Source organism: Oryzias latipes, chromosome 22 (assembly GCF_002234675.1).
Source record: "Oryzias latipes chromosome 22, ASM223467v1".
NCBI classification, from domain to species: Eukaryota; Metazoa; Chordata; class Actinopteri; order Beloniformes; family Adrianichthyidae; genus Oryzias; species Oryzias latipes.
In genome coordinates this window covers 20,276,263-20,299,100 of record NC_019880.2, presented here as the reverse complement: position 1 = coordinate 20,299,100, position 22,838 = coordinate 20,276,263, and the positions used below count along the sequence as shown (strand labels likewise).

The window sequence follows — 22,838 nt, the reverse complement described above, 5'->3', positions numbered from 1 at the left end:
TTAGACGGCAGCACGTTCTCCAGACGGGATGCTATAGCTTTGGCTAACACCTTAACATCAGCATTGAGCAGCGATAGTGGCCTATAAGAATCACATCGCAGTGGGTCTCTGTCCTTTAGGAGAGCTATTGAAGCTTATGTGAGGGTTGGTGGTAGAGACCCCCATGCTAAAGGATTCATTAAACATGGATAAAAGTAGCGGTGCCAATTTTTCAATAAGGACTGATGCCTTCTATGCAGCATGATATCATTTCCATAAAAGGTGTCAGATGAGCCGCTGCAGAGCAGTCAGCTGTTAGACATTTGGTATCTAGAGTTCGCTCTGACCGTAACTAAATTAAGTGCTTCAAGCCAGAAGCATGAAATGTTTCCTTAAAACCACAAGTGAGCAGAATTTGATGTAAACTTTCGATGTAGACTGTTTGAATTAGACTGGCCTTATACAGGAGAGACATTTAAATTTGCTTCTGCTGGAGGAGGACACCCCAGAGCCTGCTCTCACCTGTGATCACCCCCCCAGGTGATTTTAGGGTAAACACAGTAAAGCTGGAGCTCTGCCTGGTGAGAAACCCGAGCCAGTGAGACCTGAACAAACGAGGCTTTGTAATGGGGGGAGCGGAGCCTACAAAGAATTTGGTGAATAACTCCAAAAACTCGTTTTAGTCAATGACCAACCCCCCCACCCCACAAGTCAGGTCAGAAGTTCCTCTTAAGCCCCTCCACCCCCACCCCACTGAAAGTGACAGTGATCAGAGTCAGACTGAAACGTTAAACATCTTTATTCAGGTTTTAAAAAAAAAAAAAAAGACTACAGCAGAGTTCCTACAGATCAGATCCAATCCCCCCACAGACACCAGTGATTACAGATCCAGTCGGTCCCGTGGACCTGGTCTACAGAGCCGGACCTGCTCCGGTAGTGCTCCTGTTGGAACCAGTTCCTCAGCAAACACAGCCACGAACAAGTCCACATACAACCGCGGGTCCAGCAGAGCGCAGAAGAACCACAGAACCCGTCCAGCTACTGGAACCAGCTATACAGCAGGGGGGCCAGCACAGCCAGGGGCGTCAGCAGCAGGGTGGAGCAGCTCGATCCCCCCATGGTGGACACGGCGCTGGAGTTCGCGGAGTTGTTGTTGCTGCTGCTGCTGCTGCTACTGCTGCTGCTGCTGCTGCCGCTGCTGGCCTGAACCTGGGTCACCTGTGGACGAGAGTCCCTTAGTGGACTGACACGCAGCAACACACCGGCTTCCCGCTGCAGGGACGGTGTCCCGCACGGTTGTAGGGATTAAACGCGGCTGAGATAAAGAAACAACTAACCAGCAGGGAGACGTGGACCGCCAGGACCAGAACCGCCAGGACCGCGCCGTACTTCTGGATCATCTTCAGCTTTCTTGGCGCTCGAGTCGTTAGAGGGAGAAGGATGCGAATGAAGCGGGAACCGCGGCCACGCGCTTTAAAGCCCCGTGACGTCATCAGGCAATGAGAGACACCTGCTGCAGCCGCCTTCAGTGACCGTCCGACAAACCGCTACTCAACACTGTACCCCGTTTGGACAGTCCAAAGCGCGGCACAGAACCCAACATTCTCTGGAAAAAAGAAACCGTTGAGTTTCGTGATATTATGGTCTTTATTTAAGATGTTCAAGAATACTCCACTGTTCCTATACTATGAGTCTACAGCACATAGAAGGTCTCTTTGCCCCCAAAGTGCAGATGACTGCCCTCTACGCCCCCCCCCCCCCCCTCAGTAATTGAATCCATCATAAACAAATTCTATAAAACATTCAGATGCAAAATGCTGCAATGCATCGTTATGAGGAAAGTCTCGTCTCTCCCTTCCTCTTGTGCTGGTCCATTAACTTCTGGTCATGGCGTTACGTCTCCTTGTCTTTGTGTCCTTGTTCCTTGTTCCATGTCCCTCGCCACGCCACAGTAAGTTTTGTTTTAGTTTTGTCATCCTGCTCTGCAGCGCTTTTTGTTTAGTTAAATAAACCCACTAGTCTTGAACCCATGTGCCTCCTGCCTCTGCGGCTGGGTCCTACCGGCTCTCGAGCCTCCTCCCACCGTGACAGAATGGACCAGCCATATTTTATGGACCCAGCAGAGCGGGACATGCGGCTGCTAGAGGCCTACTGCCTGGAAGCCGAAAGGACGAGGTCTTACTGGGATTTTGACCAGGCCCAGTTTGCCTCGTATACCTGGAGTGGGAGCCACCTGGACCTTACAGGGAGCTGTCTTGCCCTGAGGGGGGGTCGTCGTCGCCACCGCCGTCCCCGTCCCCGTCCACGTCCCGTTTTTGTTCCGGCGGTTGTCCCGGATGCACCACATCCTGTGCCAGTGGTGGTCCCGGATGCACCCCAGCCCCATCATGTTCCGGTGGTGGTCCCGGACGCACCACAACCTCGGCCAGTGGTGGTCCCGGATGCACCCCAGCCCCATCATGTTCCGGTGGTGGTCCCGGACGCACCACAACCTCGGCCAGTGGTGGTTCCGGATGCACCACATCCCCGTCCTGTGCCAGTGGTGGTCCCGGATGCACCCCGACCCGTCCCTGCTCCCAGGGGGGTGCTGGCTGCACCCCGACCCGTCCCTGCTCCCAGGGGGGTGCTGGCTGCACCCCGACCCGTCCCTGCTTCCAATGGCATGCCCGACCCGCCGGGCCGACTGCTTTAGTTCTTGTTCTGTCTTGTTTGGTTCTGTTTCCTGTTTTATTTTGAAAGGTTTCCTGTCTTGTCATGTTTTTTGAGTTTTACTTCCTTTGTCCCAATCTGTCCTGATCGTGTTCACCTGTGTCTTGTCTCCCCTGCCTGTATTTAAGTCTCGTCTCTCCCTTCCTCTTGTGCTGGTCCATTAACTTCTGGTCATGGTGTTATGTCTCCTTGTCTTTGTGTCCTTGTTCCATGTCCCTCGCCACGCCACAGTAAGTTTTGTTTTAGTTTTGTCATCCTGCTCTGCAGCGCTTTTTGTTTAGTTAAATAAACCCACTAGTCTTGAACCCGTGTGCCTCATGCCTCTGCGTCTGGGTCCTACCGGCTCTCGAGCCTCCTCCCACCGTGACAAATCCACTTTCAACAAATATTAACTTTATTTAGCCACAAAAACCCTGTTATGGTCTAAAACAGAAGAGGCTAAAAGTGCCTGAAATAAAAAATCTGTCATTCCTTAATTAAACTAGAAACATTTTGACCAACTGCACCATTTGATCCTGAGAAAAATAATTTAATAAATATTAAATGAAAATTGATCTGAAACAAACACAGCAGCACCAATATATTTAATGTTTTAGTCTGAAGAAATAAAAACATTGCTTTGATTATGTTTTATAAATGGATTGTTTATTCATGATCTCAAAGTGCAGCTGTTTTCCTGCATTACCTGCTGTCTTTGTCAAATACTGACACCAACTAAACCACAGGCAGACACAGAATACATTTATGGAAAATAAAGACATCAAAATGTCTACAATATTTCATAAAGAATGACATTAGCATGAGCTGAGGAATCTAAAGGCACGCCATGATCCTGGTGGTGTGTAATAGGCAGCACTCCGCGTACACGTTCCACCTCGCAGCCTGAGCCCCCTCCCCCTTCGTTCTCACACACGCGTGTGACAGGATACAGGGGCAGCTGCACGGACGGCAGTTCAGTTTCAGGCTGTTACAAACTCTGATGGAACAGAGTAAACCAATAGTGGACCAGATTTTATTCCAAGCACTGAGCCGCTGTCACCCCGCCCCCCTTTTGCCCCCCCGAGCAATTGCCCGAATTACCTGTGCCTAAAACCGCTGCCCCGCCCCACTATTTGAGAAGCACTGCACTACAGGAAAGTGTGTGTGGGTGGGGGGGTGATCTTCTGTCCCCTTTTCCACTCCTTCGTGTCCCTTGGGGTTCACAGCCCTGGCATTCCTCAAGGAGAGGAATCCCTGAGTTCTGTCTAGGCCATGAGCCGGGGGTCACACCACATCTGAGCCTGGGGGAGTCCATGTCCCTGTGCTGCTGGTCCTGGTCATTGCCTCTGAGCGCTCCATAATTCCAACAGTGGTGGAGCCTGGTCTGCCCATGTTTACCACACTTGTTGGGGACCCCCACCATTATGGGCGTCCTCCTCTTGGGCGGGGGGAGTTGGCCCCTGCCTTGCTCTCTATGGGACGTCCTGCAAGTCGGGTGGGTGGTATGCTGCGGTGTGGGGCAGATCTTCCGGGGTCTCTGGTTCGTAGAGAGGGGTTGAGGTGTAGGAATTCATACCTAGGCATTAACCAGAGGAGACTTTGAAGGACTCAGGACCACATCTAGCTTTATGGTGGTGTTCAGGATACTCTGCCAGTGGTTAAAAACCAGACTTCAAAGTGTTCCTCAGGTCTTTTTTCATGTTTCTATGCTCATGTCTGCTTTGTGCTGTAGTATTCTGTTTAGGCCGTATGCTCTCACTAATGTTTGCTTTTGTCAAACCTGCTCGATGTGTTCAATCGAGTGTTGTCTTTTGTACCCGCCTTAGGACAACAGATGTAGTTTAGCAGTTGTGCTAAGTCTGGCATATTTATGTTTTGTTATGCTTTGCCACTATTAAAAACCAGGAAATGACCATACTATTGCTGGATGCTGAAAAAGCTTTTGACAGAGTAAACTGGAAATTTCTCATTGCCGCCCTCCAAAAGTTTGGGTTTGGGGAATCATTCATTGACTGGATTAACATATTATATCACAATCCCAATGCATCAATCAGAACTAATAGACAGACTTCTGACAGGTTTTTTCTGGGAGGAGGAACCAGACGAGGTTGCCCACTCTCCCCCTCTCTTTTTGCTATATTTATTGAGCCTCTAGCTCCAGCAATAAGACAGAATGAGAGCATTAAAGGAATTAAAACCAAACACAGCCATCATAAAATCAGTCTTTATACAGTACAGACCAAAAGTTTGGACACACCTTTTCATTCAAATGAATGGGAAAGTGTGTCCAAACTTTTGGTCGTTACTGTACATTCTTATCACTTGTACATACCATCTGCTTATAACAATTTTAAACATATTTAGATTCCAGCTCCAAATTATTCCACAATCTTATTGTGACAGTAAAAGCTGTCCAACACAAAAGACCTTCAACTCTGATCTGTCTGCTTAGCTGCTGGACTGGACAAGCAAAGAAGAAAAATTTTCCTCTTTTTCTGACCATTCTCTGTAGGGATGGTGCGTTTGACACGGATGCTTCGGCGCTTGTTTCACCTTCATGGAATTTGTTTCATGCTTTGACTTTGCACTCTGTAGTTTTGTTGTATTTTTCCGTCTTTGGCCTAAAGTTGTATGCTGAAAGTCTTGGATAAAGATGTCCTGGATCCATTTTAGGTCAGAGAATCTGATTGAGTCATAATGAACATATGGACTATGAATTGTATCGTCAGCCACAAATTATAGAATTCTTGGAAAAATGAACTAACCACCAAATTTAGAACCTTAAAACAGACAAGATTCTATGTCTTTGTGTGGGAAAGGGATGCTGCAATACTTTAACAATCACAAAAGTTACTGGATTTGGCTTAACGGTGGAACCCAACACAACAATTAGCGATACATTCAATAAATGCAGGTGTGCTGTGAGTTATTCATATGTTTCATAAGAATCCTACAAGTTGGTACATGAATGTTTTCAACAATTCCATCAAAAGGACTCGTATGGGACTAGGAGATGTTGCTAGTGTGACCGACATACACAAAGTCAAAAGTTTCTGTCACAGATGTTTTTTTTTGTAACCAGTAATTGACTAAATAAAGGAAAATGATTGAATAAAGAAACAAATTACACTGTTCTTGTGTAATGGAACTGTTGTCAAAGAAAACTCACTCTTTCAGTCTGAACAACAACAAATCCGATTTAAGTGTAACCCGATGAACAAAGGCGAATAAACAGCGACATCGTGAGGAGAATACAGAAAGGATCTAGTCAACGCGAACGCAGGGACATTTCGGACCCCATTGGCTTTCCGTACTGGTCCTACCCTTAATTTCTTCCGTACGAAACATCGCCGCTCGGAACGCAGAGGGCGGCCGGAACATGACAGCACCTTGAGCGCTTCTTTCCAACCCCACAGCGGTGTGAGACGTTCGGTCAGAGGGTTAGCTTGGTAAACGAACCGCCTGTTCTATCCATGCTACTGTGCCGGATTTCGGCCGTAAGCAGGACGTTAGCGGGATGGGGTCGGAGGTCACCCCGAGGTAGCGGCCTGCTCCTCCAGCGCGCCGTCTCCTTGAGCTGTTCTCGCGGCCATGGAGGCGGCGGCGCTCAGCCTGTGGATCCTCAGGCTGTCTACCGAGACTCGGTGCTTCTCCCACGGACGGAGTTTCCAATGAAGCTGGTGGGACGAGCACTAGTGGAGCGGGAGGTTCAGATCCAGCAGGTACCAACCGAACCCTGCTTCAGCCTGTTTTGGTATTGTGTCTCTGCATAGTTTAGAATTACTTTCTGTCTGTGTTTAATTGTAGACAGACTGAATGATACTAATAATTAGAGTTTGACAGAAATAAATCCAGTGTCGTAAACAAAGCCTGAAGGATCATTATCCACATCAGGAATCTGATGGTTTCATTCAGTTGATCTGCACTCTTCATGTAGTTCATTCAGGGTACCAGTGGAGCGTTGGTACACGCGCATGCGCACACACACGTGCTAACAGGGACTTCTCTTCTTCAGGAATGCGATTTTGCAGAGCTGTACTCATGGCAAAGAGAAAGGAAGGCCAAGAAAAAGTTCTCCCTTCACGACGGCCCCCCGTACGCCAACGGGGCCCCACACGTCGGACATGCACTCAACAAGGTTGTTGTTTAGCCCAACATGTGTGCACGAATAGAGCAAGCATGTGGCAAAACCAAACGTCTTCCTCTGTTGTTCGTGGTTGCTGCCACCACTCTCTTCAGATCCTGAAGGATATCCGGAACCGCTTTGAGGTGCTGAGGGGGCGGCAGGTCCACTACGTTCCAGGCTGGGACTGCCACGGCCTGCCCATTGAGCTGAAGGCTCTGGGAGGGCTGTGCGCCAGTGGCCTGACGCCACTGCAGATCAGACAGAGAGGTGAGACCCCTGTGACGGTCACCGGCTCGTCCTCTGGTTCATGACTCACTGCCGGGCTCTGCATCCTGCAGCACGGGAGTTTGCAGAGGGGGCAATAGCTCAGCAGAAAGCTGCCTTCCAGCGCTGGGGGGTGATGGCTGACTGGGAGCAGTGCTACTACACGTTTGACGGGCCATATGAAGCCGCTCAACTGAAGGTCTTCCAAGAGATGTACAGCAAGGTGGGCACACCGAGACACGGCTACTCCTGCTTTCCATCCCAGAATGATGATTATGCCTGATTCTCTATAAGCCGCCGTCTATAGTTGCAGAGCATTTGGCTGTGGGTTGCAGGCCCTTCTGCTAATCTCATACACTTTTGCTGCTCCTCAAGGGTCTCGTATATCAAGACTACAAGCCCGTCTTCTGGTCTCCTTCATCAAGGTGCAGCATTTACCTTCTTTCTTTGTGTTTGTTGTTGTTTGTGGACTTCATCCTTCATCTCTTTGCCCCTCACAGAACAGCCCTGGCAGAGGCTGAGCTAGAGTACAACCCTGAACACGTGAGCCGAGCCGTCTACGCCACCTTTGCACTGACAACGCCGCCACCGGGGCTCCCTGCAGAAGAGGGTAGTTGGATCATCTCCCTCCTGATTCTCAGTTCTGATGGATGTGCATGTTTAGACTCATTCTGAGTGGGCGTGTTCCTCATCAGGTCTGGACGACGTCTCTTTGCTGGTGTGGACCACTCAGCCGTGGACCCTTCCGGCCAACCAGGCAGTGTGCTACATGCCCAATGCAGAGTAAGGCTGAAGGACTTCTGGGACTCAAACGTGATCCAAACCCGTTTCTCTCTGTAAACTACAATCTGAATCAAAAGACGACTTTGTTCAATCAGAAAGGGTCTCTCTCCCTAAAGAAGTTTACAACTTTAGCTGAAGCTGTGATATCCCATACGTCTACTTGGTAATGGCGTAAATGGCGTATTTCCTTATATAGCGCTTTTCTACCTACAAGGCCCAAAGCGCTTTACAGTCACAGAGCCATTCACCCAGTCACACACACATTCACGAATGTGGGAATCGAACCTGCAATCTAACGATCATGGGTAGACCGCCCTACCGCTGTACCACGGCCGACCCAGCTTGTACTTGAATGTAGCCTCCATAGCGGGTCACGGTGCAGATGTGCGTGCTAGCTTGCTGATTCTGATTGGACGCACCCCGTCATGACGGCGGTGGGCACCCAAGTGTGTCCGTCAGTAAAGTGACCTCCGCTCTGTTGTGGGTAACAGGTACTCTGTGGTGAAGCGGGCGGACACCTCTCAGCTGCTGTTGGTAGCCGCGGAGCGCGCCGCCGGTCTGGCAGCTCTGCTGGGAACAGAGCTGAGGAGCGTGAGCACCTTCACAGGTGAACACACAGGAAAAACAGTCTTCTGTCTGAACACCACAGAGCCTTTCTGCAGGACAGCTTTGTCAGTGGCTGGATCTCATCTCTGTGTTTTATCTGATACCTCATGGTATCAGATAAAGTTCCAGCTGACCAGCTGTGTCTTTAAAAACTTCATGGTGGGGTCTTGAAGCACCTTCTTCCTCTGTTCAGGTTCTCAGCTTGAAGGTGGGATGTGCACACATCCCATGAATCCTGGCGTGCAGGTCCCTTTACTGCCAGCCAATCATGTGACCATGGCCAAAGGCACAGGATTGGTCCACACAGCCCCGGCTCACGGCATGGAGGATTACAGCGTGGCCTCACAGTTCAAACTGCCGGTGGTGGGTTGTTACTGGAATGTTTCATGTCCTGACAGACAGGAGAAAGGTCTCACTGTTCTGTTGAGTCCAACCTTCTCCTGCCTATTTCCATGCAGCTAAATGGAAAAAAACCTTTGATGACGTGTCTGTTTAGGGTCATTCATGAGGAGCAGTTTGTAGTTTCCTGTTTTGTGTTGACGTTCAGAGCTCATGTCAGGGTTAGACGTGTGTGTTCATGTCTCGCTGCTTTAAGCAGAGTGTGTTTTGTCTCAGGACTGCATGGTGGATGACGATGGCCGCTTCACAGAGCTGGCCGGACCCCAGCTGCAGGGCCTGTCTGTGCTGACGGAAGGCACCGAGAAAGGTAGACGGACGGGCAGACGTGGCTGAGAAGCAGTTGTGTTATTGTGATGCGTTTCCTCTGCTGCCTTCGCAGTGATTTCCATGCTTAGGGAGAATGGCGCTCTGGTGCTGGAGCAGCAGTGTGTCCACAGTTACCCCTACGACTGGAGAACGAAGCAGCCGGTGCTCATAAGGCCGAGCAAACAGTGGTTCATCAACACACTGTCGCTCAGAGACAAGGCCAAGGTGACAGCACCAGTGTTGTGTGTCTGCTGAGCACAGGCAGGAACTCATGGGTGTGTGTTTGCAGGAAGTGCTGCAGAAGGTTCAGGTTTTGCCAGAATCAGCCAGAGGCAGTCTGCTGGCCATGCTGGACAGACGGACCTACTGGTGCATCTCCAGACAGCGCAGCTGGGGGGTCCCCATCCCCGTCTTCTATCACAAGGACAGCGGAGAGCCTCTCATTAACAAGTGAGTCAACGCCGCACAGGCCCACAGGCCGCTGTGAACCTGCTGACCACGAGTCTGACCTCTGCAGAGACACCGTGACCCACATCGCTGAACTCTTCAAGGAGAAGGGCAGTGACTGCTGGTGGGAACTTCCCATTGAGACCCTGCTGCCCCCAAATGTGCTGAAGAAGGTGAGGAAGCAGGAACAGGTAACTTCAAACGGTGCAGACCCTCTGTCTGTTCTGGACACAACACCCGTGCTAGAACCCTTAGCAGACTTTTCCTGGTAACGCGGTTTACTGCTACACATTGGTAAACCTTGGTTTGGATGCTGCTGCTGTTTCTCTTCTTATTGAGTAACTACTGAACTGGAAAAGTGATGGATTTCTTGAAGGTGCTGTTTGGCTTTTCTCTTCAGAGCATTTCTGTTCAAACAAAGCACTTGTCCCTCAGCAGACGGGTTGCGATCTCTGTCCCCGCGTCCTCTCGTTGTCCTGGGTCTCCTTTGCCTCCTCCCGATAAGTCTCCACCTCCTTTCCACTGTTGGGAACAACAGAGCAGACCTGATCCCCCAAAGAGCACAGCAACAGCTGCCTAAGGACAGAATTCAACAAGTCAACGTCACCATAGAAGTCTCAAACTGGAGGGTGGACACTCTTTACCAGCAACTGTGGAGTGCTCTCCCTAAACCGGGTCACAGACCTCACCCGGAAATCCCAGCTGACACGGCACCAAAAGGGCAGGGAGAGGACGTTCATTCCACAGGAGACAGAGGAGCGTCCACCCAGAACAGGACATGACATTGAAGAAGCCCCTAAATTAAAGTGAAGAAACTCAGACAAGAAGCTCTAACATCCTGAAGGAGAAGTTTAGGAAAAGGGCCCCAACTTCACCATCACACCTGAAGAGGTATAGCCTACAAGAAATTGAGGATTTGCTGCTCATTTGAGAGAATCTGAAGGAAAAAACTTTTTCTCACTTTTTCTCACTATAGTTGGTGGTTGGATGAAGGCTTTTATTGTCAAAAACTTCTGTTTACCCTTAAATCCTAATGACAGAAACGTCTCACATGACCCTGTACAAGAGTTTCCCTGCTCCAGCTCTAAATCCTCGTAATTCCTCCTTTTGCATCAATAACAGCTTCAAGTCTCTTGTGGTCGTTGTGGACGAAGTTCTTTGTTTTCTTGAGTGGTAAAGCCGACTGTTTCCTTTCAGTTCTTGGGCTTTCTTGCTTTGAGATCTCCCAGAGCGGCTCATGAATACTGAGGTCAGGAGACGGACATCATTGCTCCAGAACCTTTAAAACCTGCTGTTAGACTCCACCCACTCCAACACAAACAGAGAGTCATCAAAACTTTAAACCACGTGGCAAAACGAATCCCCGCCTCAACAGAAGCCAAGAAAAAGGAAGAGGTTCATCTGAAGTCGGGCTGTGGATGTACTGAAAGGGCTTTCAACAAGCCAACATATCACACCAGGACGGAAACACAAACATCGTCATTCAGTACGTTTCTCTAAAAAATGTAACAAACGCCAAAAGCAAACCCATTTTAAACACACTGAGACACAACCGGTTCACCCCAAAGACAAAAGAAGCAAGGCAGTTGATGTAGTCCAGCGCAGTGAAGAACGCTCCGAGCTGAACCCTGGAGAAACACCTCCACGGGAGAATGTACCACTACAGGAGAACGTACAACTACAGGAGGATGTAGCACCACGGGAGGATGTAGCACCACGGGAGGATGTAGCACCACGGGAGGATGTAGCACCACGGGTTGATGTAGCACCACGGGAGGATGTAGCACCACGGGAGGATGTAGCACCACGGGAGGATGTAGCACCACGGGAGGATGTAGCACCAGGGGAGGATGTAGCACCAGGGGAGGATGTAGCACCAGGGGAGGATGTAGCACCAGGGGAGGATGTACCGCCACGGGAGGATGTACCGCCACGGGAGGATGTACCGCCACGGGAGGATGTAGCGCCACGGGAGGATGTAGCACCAGGGGAGGATGTAGCACCAGGGGAGGATGTAGCACCAGGGGAGGATGTAGCACCAGGGGAGGATGTAGCACCAGGGGAGGATGTAGCACCAGGGGAGGATGTAGCACCAGGGGAGGATGTAGCACCAGGGGAGGATGTAGCACCAGGGGAGGATGTACCGCCACGGGAGGATGTACCGCCACGGGAGGATGTACCGCCACGGGAGGATGTAGCACCAGGGGAGGATGTAGCACCACGGGAGGATGTAGCACCAGGGGAGGATGTACCGCCACGGGAGGATGTAGCGCCACGGGAGGATGTAGCGCCAGGGGAGGATGTAGCGCCAGGGGAGGATGTAGCGCCAGGGGAGGATGTAGCGCCAGGGGAGGATGTAGCGCCACGGGAGGATGTAGCGCCACGGGAGGATGTAGCGCCACGGGAGGATGTAGCACCAGGGGAGGATGTAGCACCAGGGGAGGATGTAGCACCAGGGGAGGATGTAGCACCAGGGGAGGATGTAGCACCACGGGAGGATGTAGCGCCACGGGAGGATGTAGCGCCACGGGAGGATGTACCGCCACGGGAGGATGTAGCGCCAGGGGAGGATGTAGCGCCAGGGGAGGATGTAGCGCCAGGGGAGGATGTAGCACCAGGGGAGGATGTAGCACCAGGGGAGGATGTAGCACCAGGGGAGGATGTAGCACCAGGGGAGGATGTAGCACCAGGGGAGGATGTAGCACCACGGGAGGATGTAGCACCACGGGAGGATGTAGCACCACGGGAGGATGTAGCACCAGGGGAGGATGTACCGCCACGGGAGGATGTAGCGCCACGGGAGGATGTAGCGCCACGGGAGGATGTAGCGCCACGGGAGGATGTAGCACCAGGGGAGGATGTAGCACCAGGGGAGGATGTAGCACCAGGGGAGGATGTAGCACCACGGGAGGATGTAGCACCAGGGGAGGATGTAGCACCAGGGGAGGATGTAGCACCAGGGGAGGATGTACCACCAGGGGAGGAGCACCCCACGTCCGTTTTGGGCAGTTTATTCCCACTTAAACAGACTCTCATTTGAGGACCAACATGTCCAGATTCTTGACCAGAAGGTGGATGATTTGAAAGAGGGGTCATAGAAGTACATGTTGGTCACCCTTCCCTCAAAAGACGGCGTGGCCTCAGACGCCTCTTTCTCTTCTTTGCCTTGCTGCCCTTCTTCAGTCTAAAGACCAAACCTCCAGTGTGAGCTGCCATCTCAGGATCACCAGAAGAGAGGCTTTTCGCTCTGCTTCCTCTACTTTGTCCCCTTAATGAGGCGTTTAACTGCAGGAACCTGGGTACCCACCTGGAGGACACATGTTGGACTTGGTCCCAGCATCCCTGATGAAGAGTAGTGACACGTATCAAGGAAGAAGACTAGAGGTCCAGATGCCAAGACACAGTTGGCATACATGTGATGAACTGGACTTTTGGCTCTGCCCAACCCATGAGCCTGTTTGGCAGGGACCTCCTGTCTGTGAGGGAGGAAGGAGGACCCGATTCAAAGCTCTTCCTCTCACCTTTCTCCTGCTCCTCAGCCAGTCCAAGCCTCCACCTGTCCTCCTTTTCATCAGTTCTTTACTTTTAGGCACAGGTGAGCCTGTTGGAGCCGTGCAGGATGCTAATGAATGCGGAAAACATGGAGAAAGGACAGAAGTTTTCCGGTGGAAAGCATCTTCAGGGCAAGTACTGAACGGGAATGTTCCTGTGTCTTTAGGCTGGAGCTGGTGCGGCGAGCGACTTTGTTCGAGGTGAAGATGTGCTGGACATCTGGTTTGACAGTGGATCGTCGTGGGCAGCTGTTCTCGAAGGCAAGTCAAGCTCCCAACTTCATCTATCTTGTCAGATGTGCATTTTATTTCTGTTTGGAATAACGAAGTGGGAGAAGTTTAAGTGTGGTTCAGAATGTGATAGGGGATGAACTTTGCTAGATGCGTCCTGTTCGAGACATTGGTTCGCTGTCAGAAGCTGGAGGCGGGGCTCTTCAGTCAGCTGATGTTTTGAAAATATTTAAGCGTGTTGACATTTTGCCATCTGTGAAGCAGGATGTTTTCATTCTTGTGAGCCTCCTCACTGTCGTCTGCAGGGGAGGGGCAGGAGGACCCTGAGGAGCCAGAGAGGCGTCTCCGCTGGCTCCCCTCCTCGCGCCGCAGTCCTCTGGGTGCAGGTTCATGAGTCCTTCTCCTGCAGGGGGCGGGGCTGCAGCTCTTTTCTGTGATGTGCTGCTGTTTTTGTGTCATGAGACTGGAGGAGGTTCCTCCTGAAGCTGAAACTCCCATTTGCAGGCCTCTCTCTCCCTTCTCTGCTTCCGGTGCATGTTTCTGGGTGGAGGTGGGCGGAGCTAGTTGATGCCTCTGCAGCTGTCTGTCAGAATCCTTTTTTGAATGCTGTGTCAAACTAATCTCAGCCTACTTCTAAACCCGTCCGTCCTCCTTTCTGTGTTCTGTCCTTCATGTTGCCCCCCGTCCTGCAGAGCTGGACTCCAGGGCGGATGTGTGCGTGGAGGGCAAGGACCAGCTGGGGGGCTGGTTTCAGTCCTCGCTGCTCACCAGTGTGGCTGTGAGAAACAAAGCTCCTTACAAGTACGTGAGCTGCCTGAAGACCCCCTCCAGAACCTTTTTGTTGCTGTGAAACTCAGAAGCGGATCCTGCAGGTGTCTGGTGGTCCACGGCTTTGCCGTCAGCGAGACGGGAGAGAAGATGTCCAAGTCCCTGGGGAATGTGATCGATCCAGACGAAGTCATCAATGGAGGAAAGGTGAGGACCGTCTTCTCTGTACAAACGCCAGACTTCAGCAGAAAATGGCGGGAAAATGCAGGGTTGGACACCTTCTTCAATGACTGAAGGCCGGGAAAGAGTCTCCATGTAACATGTAACATGGAAGCGGAATAAAACGCTGAAACGCTTGAACCTTACATCCATGACACTCTCAGCTAAGTCACATGATGTTACGTGAGGGCCGTGTCGCACAGCCACTACGTACGATTTATGCATTTTCCACGTATGACACGTCGGTCCATCAGGATACATGCGTGATCTACGTCATTCATACGTGTTTTTGTGTTCTTCGAGGGTTTGGGCCGACGGGTCTTTACGTGAACGTGGTTTTGAGCTGTTCAGAATTTGAGGATTGCGATGATTTCTGAGGTTCTTTGTGTTTTTGTCACATACCTGACATGTTTCAACGGACGTCCAAACATTCCAGGTATTTGCAAAAACACAACCAGCTCTGATAACTAAAGAACCTCAGTAGTCAGTTAGTAATAATGCAGTTTATACACAATTATTACGTAAATCTTATGCAATTGTGTGTGTTTTTTGTGAGATGCATACAGAAATGTATGTTTCTACAACTGTTCCACGTATGTATAATGGACTTTTCATGCATGAACCACCGATGTATAACTTTTAGATCACATATACGGCACACATATCACGTTCAAATGACATCATTGACGCATTGGATTGATCCTTTATTTATCCCACAATGGGGAAATTCTTCTCCGCGTTTTAACCCATCCCCTGGGGGGAGCGGTGAGCTGCAGACTAGCCGCGCTGGGGGGGGCGACAGCTGGCTGGGGAGAGCGGGGATCGATCCGCCAACTTTTCGGTTGTTGGACGACCCGCTCTGCCGCCGCAGCTAAACTGCCGCCCTGATGAATTGCACATAGACACGCACGGTTCATGTTCTGGCAAGGCAAGGCAAGGCAAGTTTATTTGTATAGCACAATTCATACACAAAGTAATTCAAGGTGCTTCACAAAACAGAAAAATGCATTAAAATCACAATAAATCATAGAAATAATCAACATAAAATTTACTTTAAAAGAAAAGAAAAAAAAAATTTGAAAACTGATTTAAAAATAAAGGAAGGAAAGGAAAGAAAAGTGCAGATAGGACCTTTCAGTCATATACACGGCTAAACAGAAATGTTTTAAGTCTAGATTTGAACATGAGCACAGAAGAGGCCTGTCTTACGACTTCAGGGAGGCTGTTCCAGATTTTAGCTGCAGAATATTGAAACGCTGATTCCCCTTGTTTAGTTCTGACTCTGGGAATCAATAGGAGGCCGGCCCCTGAGGTCCTCAGAGTACGAGATGGTTCATATGGCACTAATATGTCAGAGATGTACTTTGGTGCTCGGCCATGGAGAGACTTGTACACAAGCAGAGCTGCTTTGAAGTCTATTCTTTCAGGTACAGGGAGCCAGTGCAGAGACCTGAGCACAGGACTAATGTGATCATACTTCCTGGTTCTGGTCAGGACTCGAGCAGCAGCATTCTGGATGTACTGAAGCTGTTTTACAGCTCGTTTGGAGAGGCCGGTGAGCAGGCCGTTACAGTAGTCTAACCTACTGGAGACAAATGCATGAATAAGTATCTCCAGGTCTGGCTTTGACACTATGTTTTTGATTTTGGCAATGTTTTTCAGATGATAAAATGCCGCTGATGTTACTGACTTGATATGGCTGTTAAAGTTCAGGTCAGAGTCCATGATTACCCCTAGGTTTCTGACTTGATTTGAGGGTTTAAGAGACAGAGAATGAAGGTAGCTGCTGAGACTTTCTCTTTGTTTCTGTGGGCCAAAAATAATAACTTCGGTCTTGTTTGAGTTTAGCTGGAGAAAGTTGTTCTGCATCCACGCACTGATCTGTTGGAGGCAGTGGCTGAGTGAATCCACCGGCCCATATTCACCTGTTGTCAGTGACACATAGATCTGAGTATCATCTGCATAGTTGTGATAAGATATGTTATTACTGCGTATTAACTGCCCTAGTGGCAGCATGTAGAGGTTGAACAGAAGGGGTCCCAGGATCGATCCCTGGGGCACACCACAAGTCAAGGCCATGTAGTCTGAGACACAACTCCCAATTTCAACAAAATATTTCCTGTCTTCTAGATAAGACTTGAGCCAACTTAGGGCAGATCCAGAGATGCCAACCCAGTCTTGGAGTCTGTGCAAAAGGATCCCATGATCAACAGTATCAAAGGCAGCGCTCAGGTCTAGCAGGATTAAGACAGTGACTTTGCCATCATCAGTGTTCAGGCGGATGTCGTTGGTTACCTTGATAGCAGTTTCTGTGCTATGATGGGGTCTAAAACCTGACTGGAAAACATCAAATGAATTGTTTAATAAGAGAAAGTCAGTGAGCTGTTGGTAGACAACTTTTTCAAGGACTTTTCCTAAAAATGGCAGATTAGAGATAGGTCTGTAATTATTCAGTACAGTGGGATCAAGACCGTTTTTCTTCAGGAGAGGTTTAATGACTGCAGTTTTTAATGCCTCTGGAAATATTCCAGATTGAAGAGACATGTTAACTATTTGAGTAATTGATGGCAACACACTGTTCAGGACAGACTTTAGAAATCTAGTGGGTAACACATCAAGGCAGCATGTAGACGAGCTCAGACGGGTGATGGTCTCTTGGACAGTTTGGTCAGTGACAGGTACAAAGTGAGTCAGCTTAGAGTGAGTAGGTGGCCGTTCGATAGTTATATGTGTTGTGGAGTTGATGGCTTTTTAATGCCCTGAACCTTGTCATTAAAAAATACAGCAAACTCATTACATTTAGGTGTGCAAACCAGTTCTATTGGTAGCTGGGTTGGAGGGTTAGTTAATCTGTTTACTGTTGTGAACAGGACACGAGAGTTGTTGCTGCAACTTCCAATGATTTCAGAGAAGTACCTTTCCCTTGTTCTGCATAAGATTTGGTTGTAAGCGTACAACTCCCCCTTATACATTTCATAATGAACCTGGAGTTTTGACTTGCGCCACTTTCGCTCAGCTCTGCGGCACTGTTGTTTCTGTGCCCTGACTAGATCATCGTTCCTCCAGGGAGCTTTCTGTCTATGTTTTCTCAATTTAACCTTCATAGGGGCAATGGCATCCAGAACATTCAAGATGCTAGAAGTAACAGAATTCAGCATTTCATCAACATTGGCACCAGAGGCGTTTTCAGGGTTTATCATTTCTACAAACTGTGCCCTAGTGCTCTCATTTATTTGTCTCCTTTGGACAACTGCAGGGCCAGGCGGTGGTTTGGGAGCAACAGACAGGTCAAAGAATACACAGAAATGATCAGAGAGGGCGACATCAACCACACTGACATTGTAAATAATAACCCCCTTTGTGATGAGCAGGTCCAGAGTGTGCCCTCTGCTGTGGGTGGGGCAACTTACATGCTGAATTAGACCAAAGGTTTCAAGGACAGCATTGAGCTCTTTTGCATTTCTGTCATTGACATTATCAACATGAACATTAAAATCACCTGTAATTACTAGACCATCAAAGTCTGTGCACACAACTGAGAGCATTTCAGTGAAATCATCAATGAAACTTTGGCTGTGCTGAGGAGGTTTGTACATGACTATGCAGAGTAAGGGAGGAGTTTGTTTTAACTCAATCTTAAAGGACACATACTCAAATGATGAAAACACACCAAATGATAGTCTGCGGGTTGCAATATTATCTCTAAACAGTGCAGAAACGCCTCCACCCTTTTTATTTTCTCGTATTTCCGATACATGTTTGTAGTTGGGGGGAGTTGATTCGACTAGAACAATGTTTCCTGTGTTTTTGTCAAGCCATGTTTCAGTTAAAAACATAAAATCAAGATTAAAAGAAGAGATAAGATTATTGATTAAAAATGATTTGTTGCATAAAGATCTGACATTGAGTGCAGCAAGTTTGAGATTAGTTTCCTTGGGACTGGTCGAAACCTTCTTGCTGGGGATATGAACTAGATTTCTTTGATTGGACAGTCTAACTGCCATTCTACGTGGTGCAACTACAGGTATAGCACCAGAAGGAAGCTGTTCATCACAGGGCCCCAGTTTGACATAACCTTTCCTAGGACACTGGGGGCCCGTTTCATCCTAGCTCCGGGGAATAGTACGTCTAGAGGCGCGCAGGGGAGGTCGAGTTGAGGGTAGTTTGGGTGTTGGACCAGGAGGAGCGGGAGCTGGACGGGATTTGGGTGAACGATGGAGGGGGCGCGTTGGAGGGGGTTTGGATGAAGGATAAGGAGGGAGTGCTGGAGGGGTAGGAGAGCTCCTGTGTGGTGTGAGGCTCACAGGTGTTAGGGGAGCCATCTTAATTCCTGACTTAATGAGGCTATCAAAATGGCTAGGTAGGGCCATGGGTGAAAGTGGGGGGGATGAAAAGGAAAGTGAGTCTTCACTGGGAGTAGATGTAGCAGGGGGCGCCCACAGCTGGTCAGACGGTGGTATTTCTGGGGCCAAATCTGGTGGTTGTTGTTGTGGTTCTGCGGTTGGGTCCTTAGCTGGCCGTGGTTGTTGTGATGCTGGTGCAGCTGAGTCCTTAGATGGAGGTGGTTGTGGTGCTGGTGCTGCCGGATCCAAGTCTTTGACCGATGGTGGTGGTGGAGGTAGTTGTTGTTGCCGTTGTGCTGTGGTTCCTGGGACACTGGCTCGGTCCTTCCTTACTGCCTTTTCAGGGCCTTGGCCTCTTCTGCGTTGGTTCGCGTGTTCTTTGCGTGGGTTATTCGTACTTCCTCCGCGGTTTGGGAGTGTTCATTCGTGAACCCGGTGCCGTGTGTGGATGGCGGCCGTGAGACGCGGTCTGGAGGTTTTTCAGGATAGCGAGGCTGAACGGAGACGCTCCTCTGATGCGTCTCGTCTGTGTCAGGATGGCGGCGCTCCTGCTTATGGAGCGGACGTTCTTCGCTGGTGGGTTGCAGAATCCAACATCTTCTCAGAACTCCAGATTGGATCCAATGCTCTGAACTCGGCACGTGACAGCATCAGCAAGGTACCGAGAGGTCAAAGTTCGCAGCTGCACAGGCCTGTGGCTGGCGCTCAGCTCCTCTGCTGTGTTCTCCCCTCCAGCTGAGGAACACGCTGCGCTTCCTGCTGGGGAACCTGCAGGGATTCGACCCGCGCACTCAGTCCGTGGACGCCAAGCGGATGCACTACGTGGATCAGTACATGCTGCACCTGCTCCGCCAGTTCAGCATGAAGGTGAGGAGGCCCGGCCGGCTGTGTGTGTGTGCTTCCTGTGCTGCTGCTGACGAGCGCTGACGTGTGTGCAGGTCACAGACGCCTACAGCGAGTTCGATGCCAGTCGGGTCATCCGCCTGCTGCAGGCCTTCGTCACCAGAGACCTCTCCAGCTTCTACTTCAGCATCATCAAGGACCGGTGAGGGGGCTCCGTGGGGTGCAGCGGCTTCTCTGGGTGCTCTGCTGAATGTGGGCCGTCTCTGTCTGCCAGGCTGTACTGCGACCCGGAGGACTCTCCAGGCAGGAGGTCGTGTCAGACGGCGTTGGAGGAAATCCTGGACGGCGTGACGCGCTCCGTGGCTCCCATCCTGCCACATTTAGCTGAAGAAGTGTATCAGCTGGCTCCAGGACATGAGAGTAGGTGTCCCAGCAGCATCACCTTCCCTCATCAGGCGCTAAGGATTTGGGTATTTGAACCCGAGTCAGTAGCTTGAATGTGAAAGTGTTGGACGCTGATGCTGATGCAGGGGCGTGTCCTTTACGACCAGCCAAGGCTTTTAGAGAACAGAGCCGACTGGTGTCAGCATGTCCAGCCCTGCTGAAGTCACAGCTGCCAAACACCAGCAGCCACATGCAGCAGGGATGTTGGACCACTACACCGCTGTGAACAGAAGCCTCTATAGCTAACCAACAAAACGTCAGTCCAAACAAAACTAGACCCTGAGTGACAGCTCTGAGGTCCTCTAGACCCGGTTCTGGCAGAGCAGCTCTACTTAGGGCTGGAACGATTGATCGACTTAATCAATGAATCCATTTCTATTCCAACGATCCAACAGATAAATTAATAACTGATCTTGGAAAATACCATCTAGATTGAGGTACAGCAGGTTTATGTGACTCTAAGGTAAACCGACCAATCACAGCAACAACACACGTGTGATGTCATTAACACGGATCAGTCCATCATTCCAGTCCAATGTGTGGACAGACTTTGAATAAAGTCATGTGACCATCCAGTGTCTAGAATGTTCTAAGAATGTTCCCTTTGGATTCTTTGGATGTGGAAAAACAACAGTGGTGAACTTTAGGAAACTAACATCTGAATGGATTTGACATTCATTCTAGTTGATTTGTTTGCTAAAGATGATCTGGATCCATTTTAAAATGACCAGATATCACCTGAATCGTATCTTCAACCACAAACTCTGACATGAATCATGTTCACATGAATCCCTGCAGCCGTGGCTCCCATGTTGTAAAAGATGCTGAGAACTCAAACCTTCAGACTGAAGATTCATGGCCTGCCAGGTTAGATTTGCTGTGAAAATGCTGTTTCTGAGGGCAACGATGAAAACGTGAGCCGGCATTACTGCTATGCAGAGCTGGAACGCTGTGTGCTCTGTTCAGAATGACTTCAGCAGATGCTTCCTCTGCAGGAGGAGACACTCTGTTCAGGAGTGGCTGGATCAAAAGCAGCTCGGTGTGGCAGCGTCCGGGGTTGGAGGAGGCCGTGGAAGGTGCGTGCGCCATCAGGGACTCCTTTCTGGCTTCCATTGCCAGCAAAAACGCTGCCCAGTACGACCTGACGGTGGCCATCCAGCCCGGGCTGCTGTTTGAGCTCATGGAGGTGAGTGGAGCCTGCATGGAGGGGACGGCTGCAGTCACCACTGCCCCTACAGGAGCTGCCCGTGTGCGGGGGGCGCAGGTCACCAGCAGGAAATGTTAAGATGCTAGAAACCTGTGAGCCTGAAGGAGAAACTTTGTGATTCAGGCATTTGCAGAAATCCTCAGAAATATCCATCATCAGAGAACAGGAACTTGTTAAAGACCCCGTTTTCACGGGAGGGGGCACTTTGCTCAGGTTTTGACTCCAAACTCGCTTTCTCAGTCTCTCCAGGAGGAGCCCACCTCCACCTCCTCCCAGCTGGTGGAGCTGATGATGGCAGCTCGGGTCAACCTGGTCACTGAATTGCCCCGGGACCTGGACCCACAGGCACTGGTCCGACACGGCAGCTTCCTCATCAACCTGGAAGGTGAGGGCGTGGCTGTGATGACATCACAGTGGACACGTTTAGCACAGCTGTTGAGACTGACAGTCCAGCATCTGTAGTTTCTTCATTTAATGGTCCACATCTCCTGGTAGCGTCTTCATGCTCCGGACACTAGGCTGACAGTACTGATCGCACTGATGTGCCGTCCTGGAGGAGTTGCACACTTGTGAGGGTTGTGCACGCCGACTCATGGTAACGCAGGAGAGACGACACTGTCGGCCTTCAAAAGTCTCCAGAACCTCAGCCAGAAAGCATCAGGATGGAGAAGATGTCTGTGGTCACCACTTTCAGAAGCGCTTCTTCATTGGATGGTCTATTATTTCCACCTGCTGTCTATTCCACTTTCACTAAAACACCAGGAAATGATTGTCAGTCAGTGCTGCTTCCTGATTGGACAGTTTGACTGGAGTATCATCAATATATTTAGCTGTTTGTGTTTCAGTTCAGTCATGACAGAAAATGTTTGACCCAGCAGCAGGATGTACTTTATTTTGAAAGGAACTAGTTTGTGCTGCTGTCTAATGTAAAAAACTACAAAAATGTAAAACGGTTCTAAGTCGAGGGCTACTTTTCCTAAAAGAAAGGCCTAACAGTCACAAAGGGATAAAAGGTTTATTTTTCTAAGTGGGACTCTGAGGGTCCCACTGGGTTCTGGGTAACTTTAAGCATTAAAAGTTTCAGACCCAAATGTAAATAGAATCATCAGTAAAGCCTTTGTCTACAGGTCTGTGTACATAATGCTTCTATGGTTTTGTGTCTCAGGTGGTTTCATCCGTGAAGAGAGTCCCTTCAGCATCGCAGTGGCGCCCTCTGCTGGTGCCCGATGCCCTCGTTGTCGCCGCTACACTTCAGAATCGGCAGACTGCTTGTGCAGTCGCTGCCAGGCCGTCGTCTCGCAGGCTCCACCACTGCGGCCGTAGTCCAAAGGTGGAGGAGGGGCGGGCAGAACGCAGAGGTCCCACCTGTCCCTGGTTGGACGGGTCACACTGGAGCAGAGACAAAGCGGCGTTGAGGGTCACACTTCCTGTTTGAACTGTTGGTCAGTGGAAGAATAAAGTGTAAAACCCAGATCTGTACCTACGTAACCAGCTGAGAAACTCTTAGTGGTTTTAGGTCCTGGATAGGAGATCAGTGTGTCACATGAGGAAGAGGAGTTCAGATGTATTGGAAGTAAATGGGGTTGGAACCAGCAACCAGCTGATCTTGGCCTCTTTATTCCTTTGGAAAGCCA

The 22,838-nt window shown here is 49.9% G+C and overlaps 2 protein-coding genes across 4 annotated transcripts; one reads left to right on the top strand and one right to left on the bottom strand.

The window, feature by feature from the left end:
- Positions 1–760: 760 nt before the first annotated feature.
- Positions 761–1,487, bottom strand: LOC101171712 (uncharacterized protein DDB_G0271670). The gene is made up of 2 exons (XM_004082675.4): positions 1,317–1,487; positions 761–1,197 (listed from the first exon to the last, which is right to left on the bottom strand). Exons 1-2 carry the CDS (start codon positions 1,470–1,472, stop codon positions 1,018–1,020), a joined length of 336 nt encoding a protein of 111 aa, XP_004082723.1. The 5' UTR covers positions 1,473–1,487; the 3' UTR covers positions 761–1,017.
- Positions 1,488–5,998: 4,511 nt separating this feature from the next.
- On the top strand, positions 5,999–22,800 carry iars2 (isoleucyl-tRNA synthetase 2, mitochondrial). 3 transcript variants are annotated; one of them, XM_011490622.3, is made up of 24 exons: positions 5,999–6,389; positions 6,683–6,805; positions 6,907–7,060; positions 7,132–7,280; positions 7,433–7,482; positions 7,558–7,667; positions 7,753–7,840; positions 8,332–8,447; positions 8,640–8,809; positions 9,062–9,152; positions 9,225–9,376; positions 9,441–9,601; positions 9,669–9,771; positions 13,317–13,410; positions 13,686–13,766; positions 14,073–14,181; positions 14,253–14,355; positions 19,246–19,368; positions 19,446–19,577; positions 19,649–19,755; positions 19,828–19,973; positions 20,993–21,183; positions 21,445–21,589; positions 22,370–22,800. In XM_011490622.3, exons 1-24 carry the CDS (start codon positions 6,141–6,143, stop codon positions 22,525–22,527), a joined length of 3,105 nt encoding a protein of 1,034 aa, XP_011488924.1. In that variant the 5' UTR covers positions 5,999–6,140; the 3' UTR covers positions 22,528–22,800. The 3 variants fall into 3 exon arrangements, with proteins under 3 accessions (XP_011488924.1, XP_020569247.1, XP_004082722.1); XM_020713588.2 differs by having other exon boundaries at positions 13,686–13,760; positions 22,370–22,687; XM_004082674.4 differs by lacking the exon at positions 13,686–13,766 and having other exon boundaries at positions 6,000–6,389; positions 22,370–22,687.
- Positions 22,801–22,838: the final 38 nt, after the last annotated feature.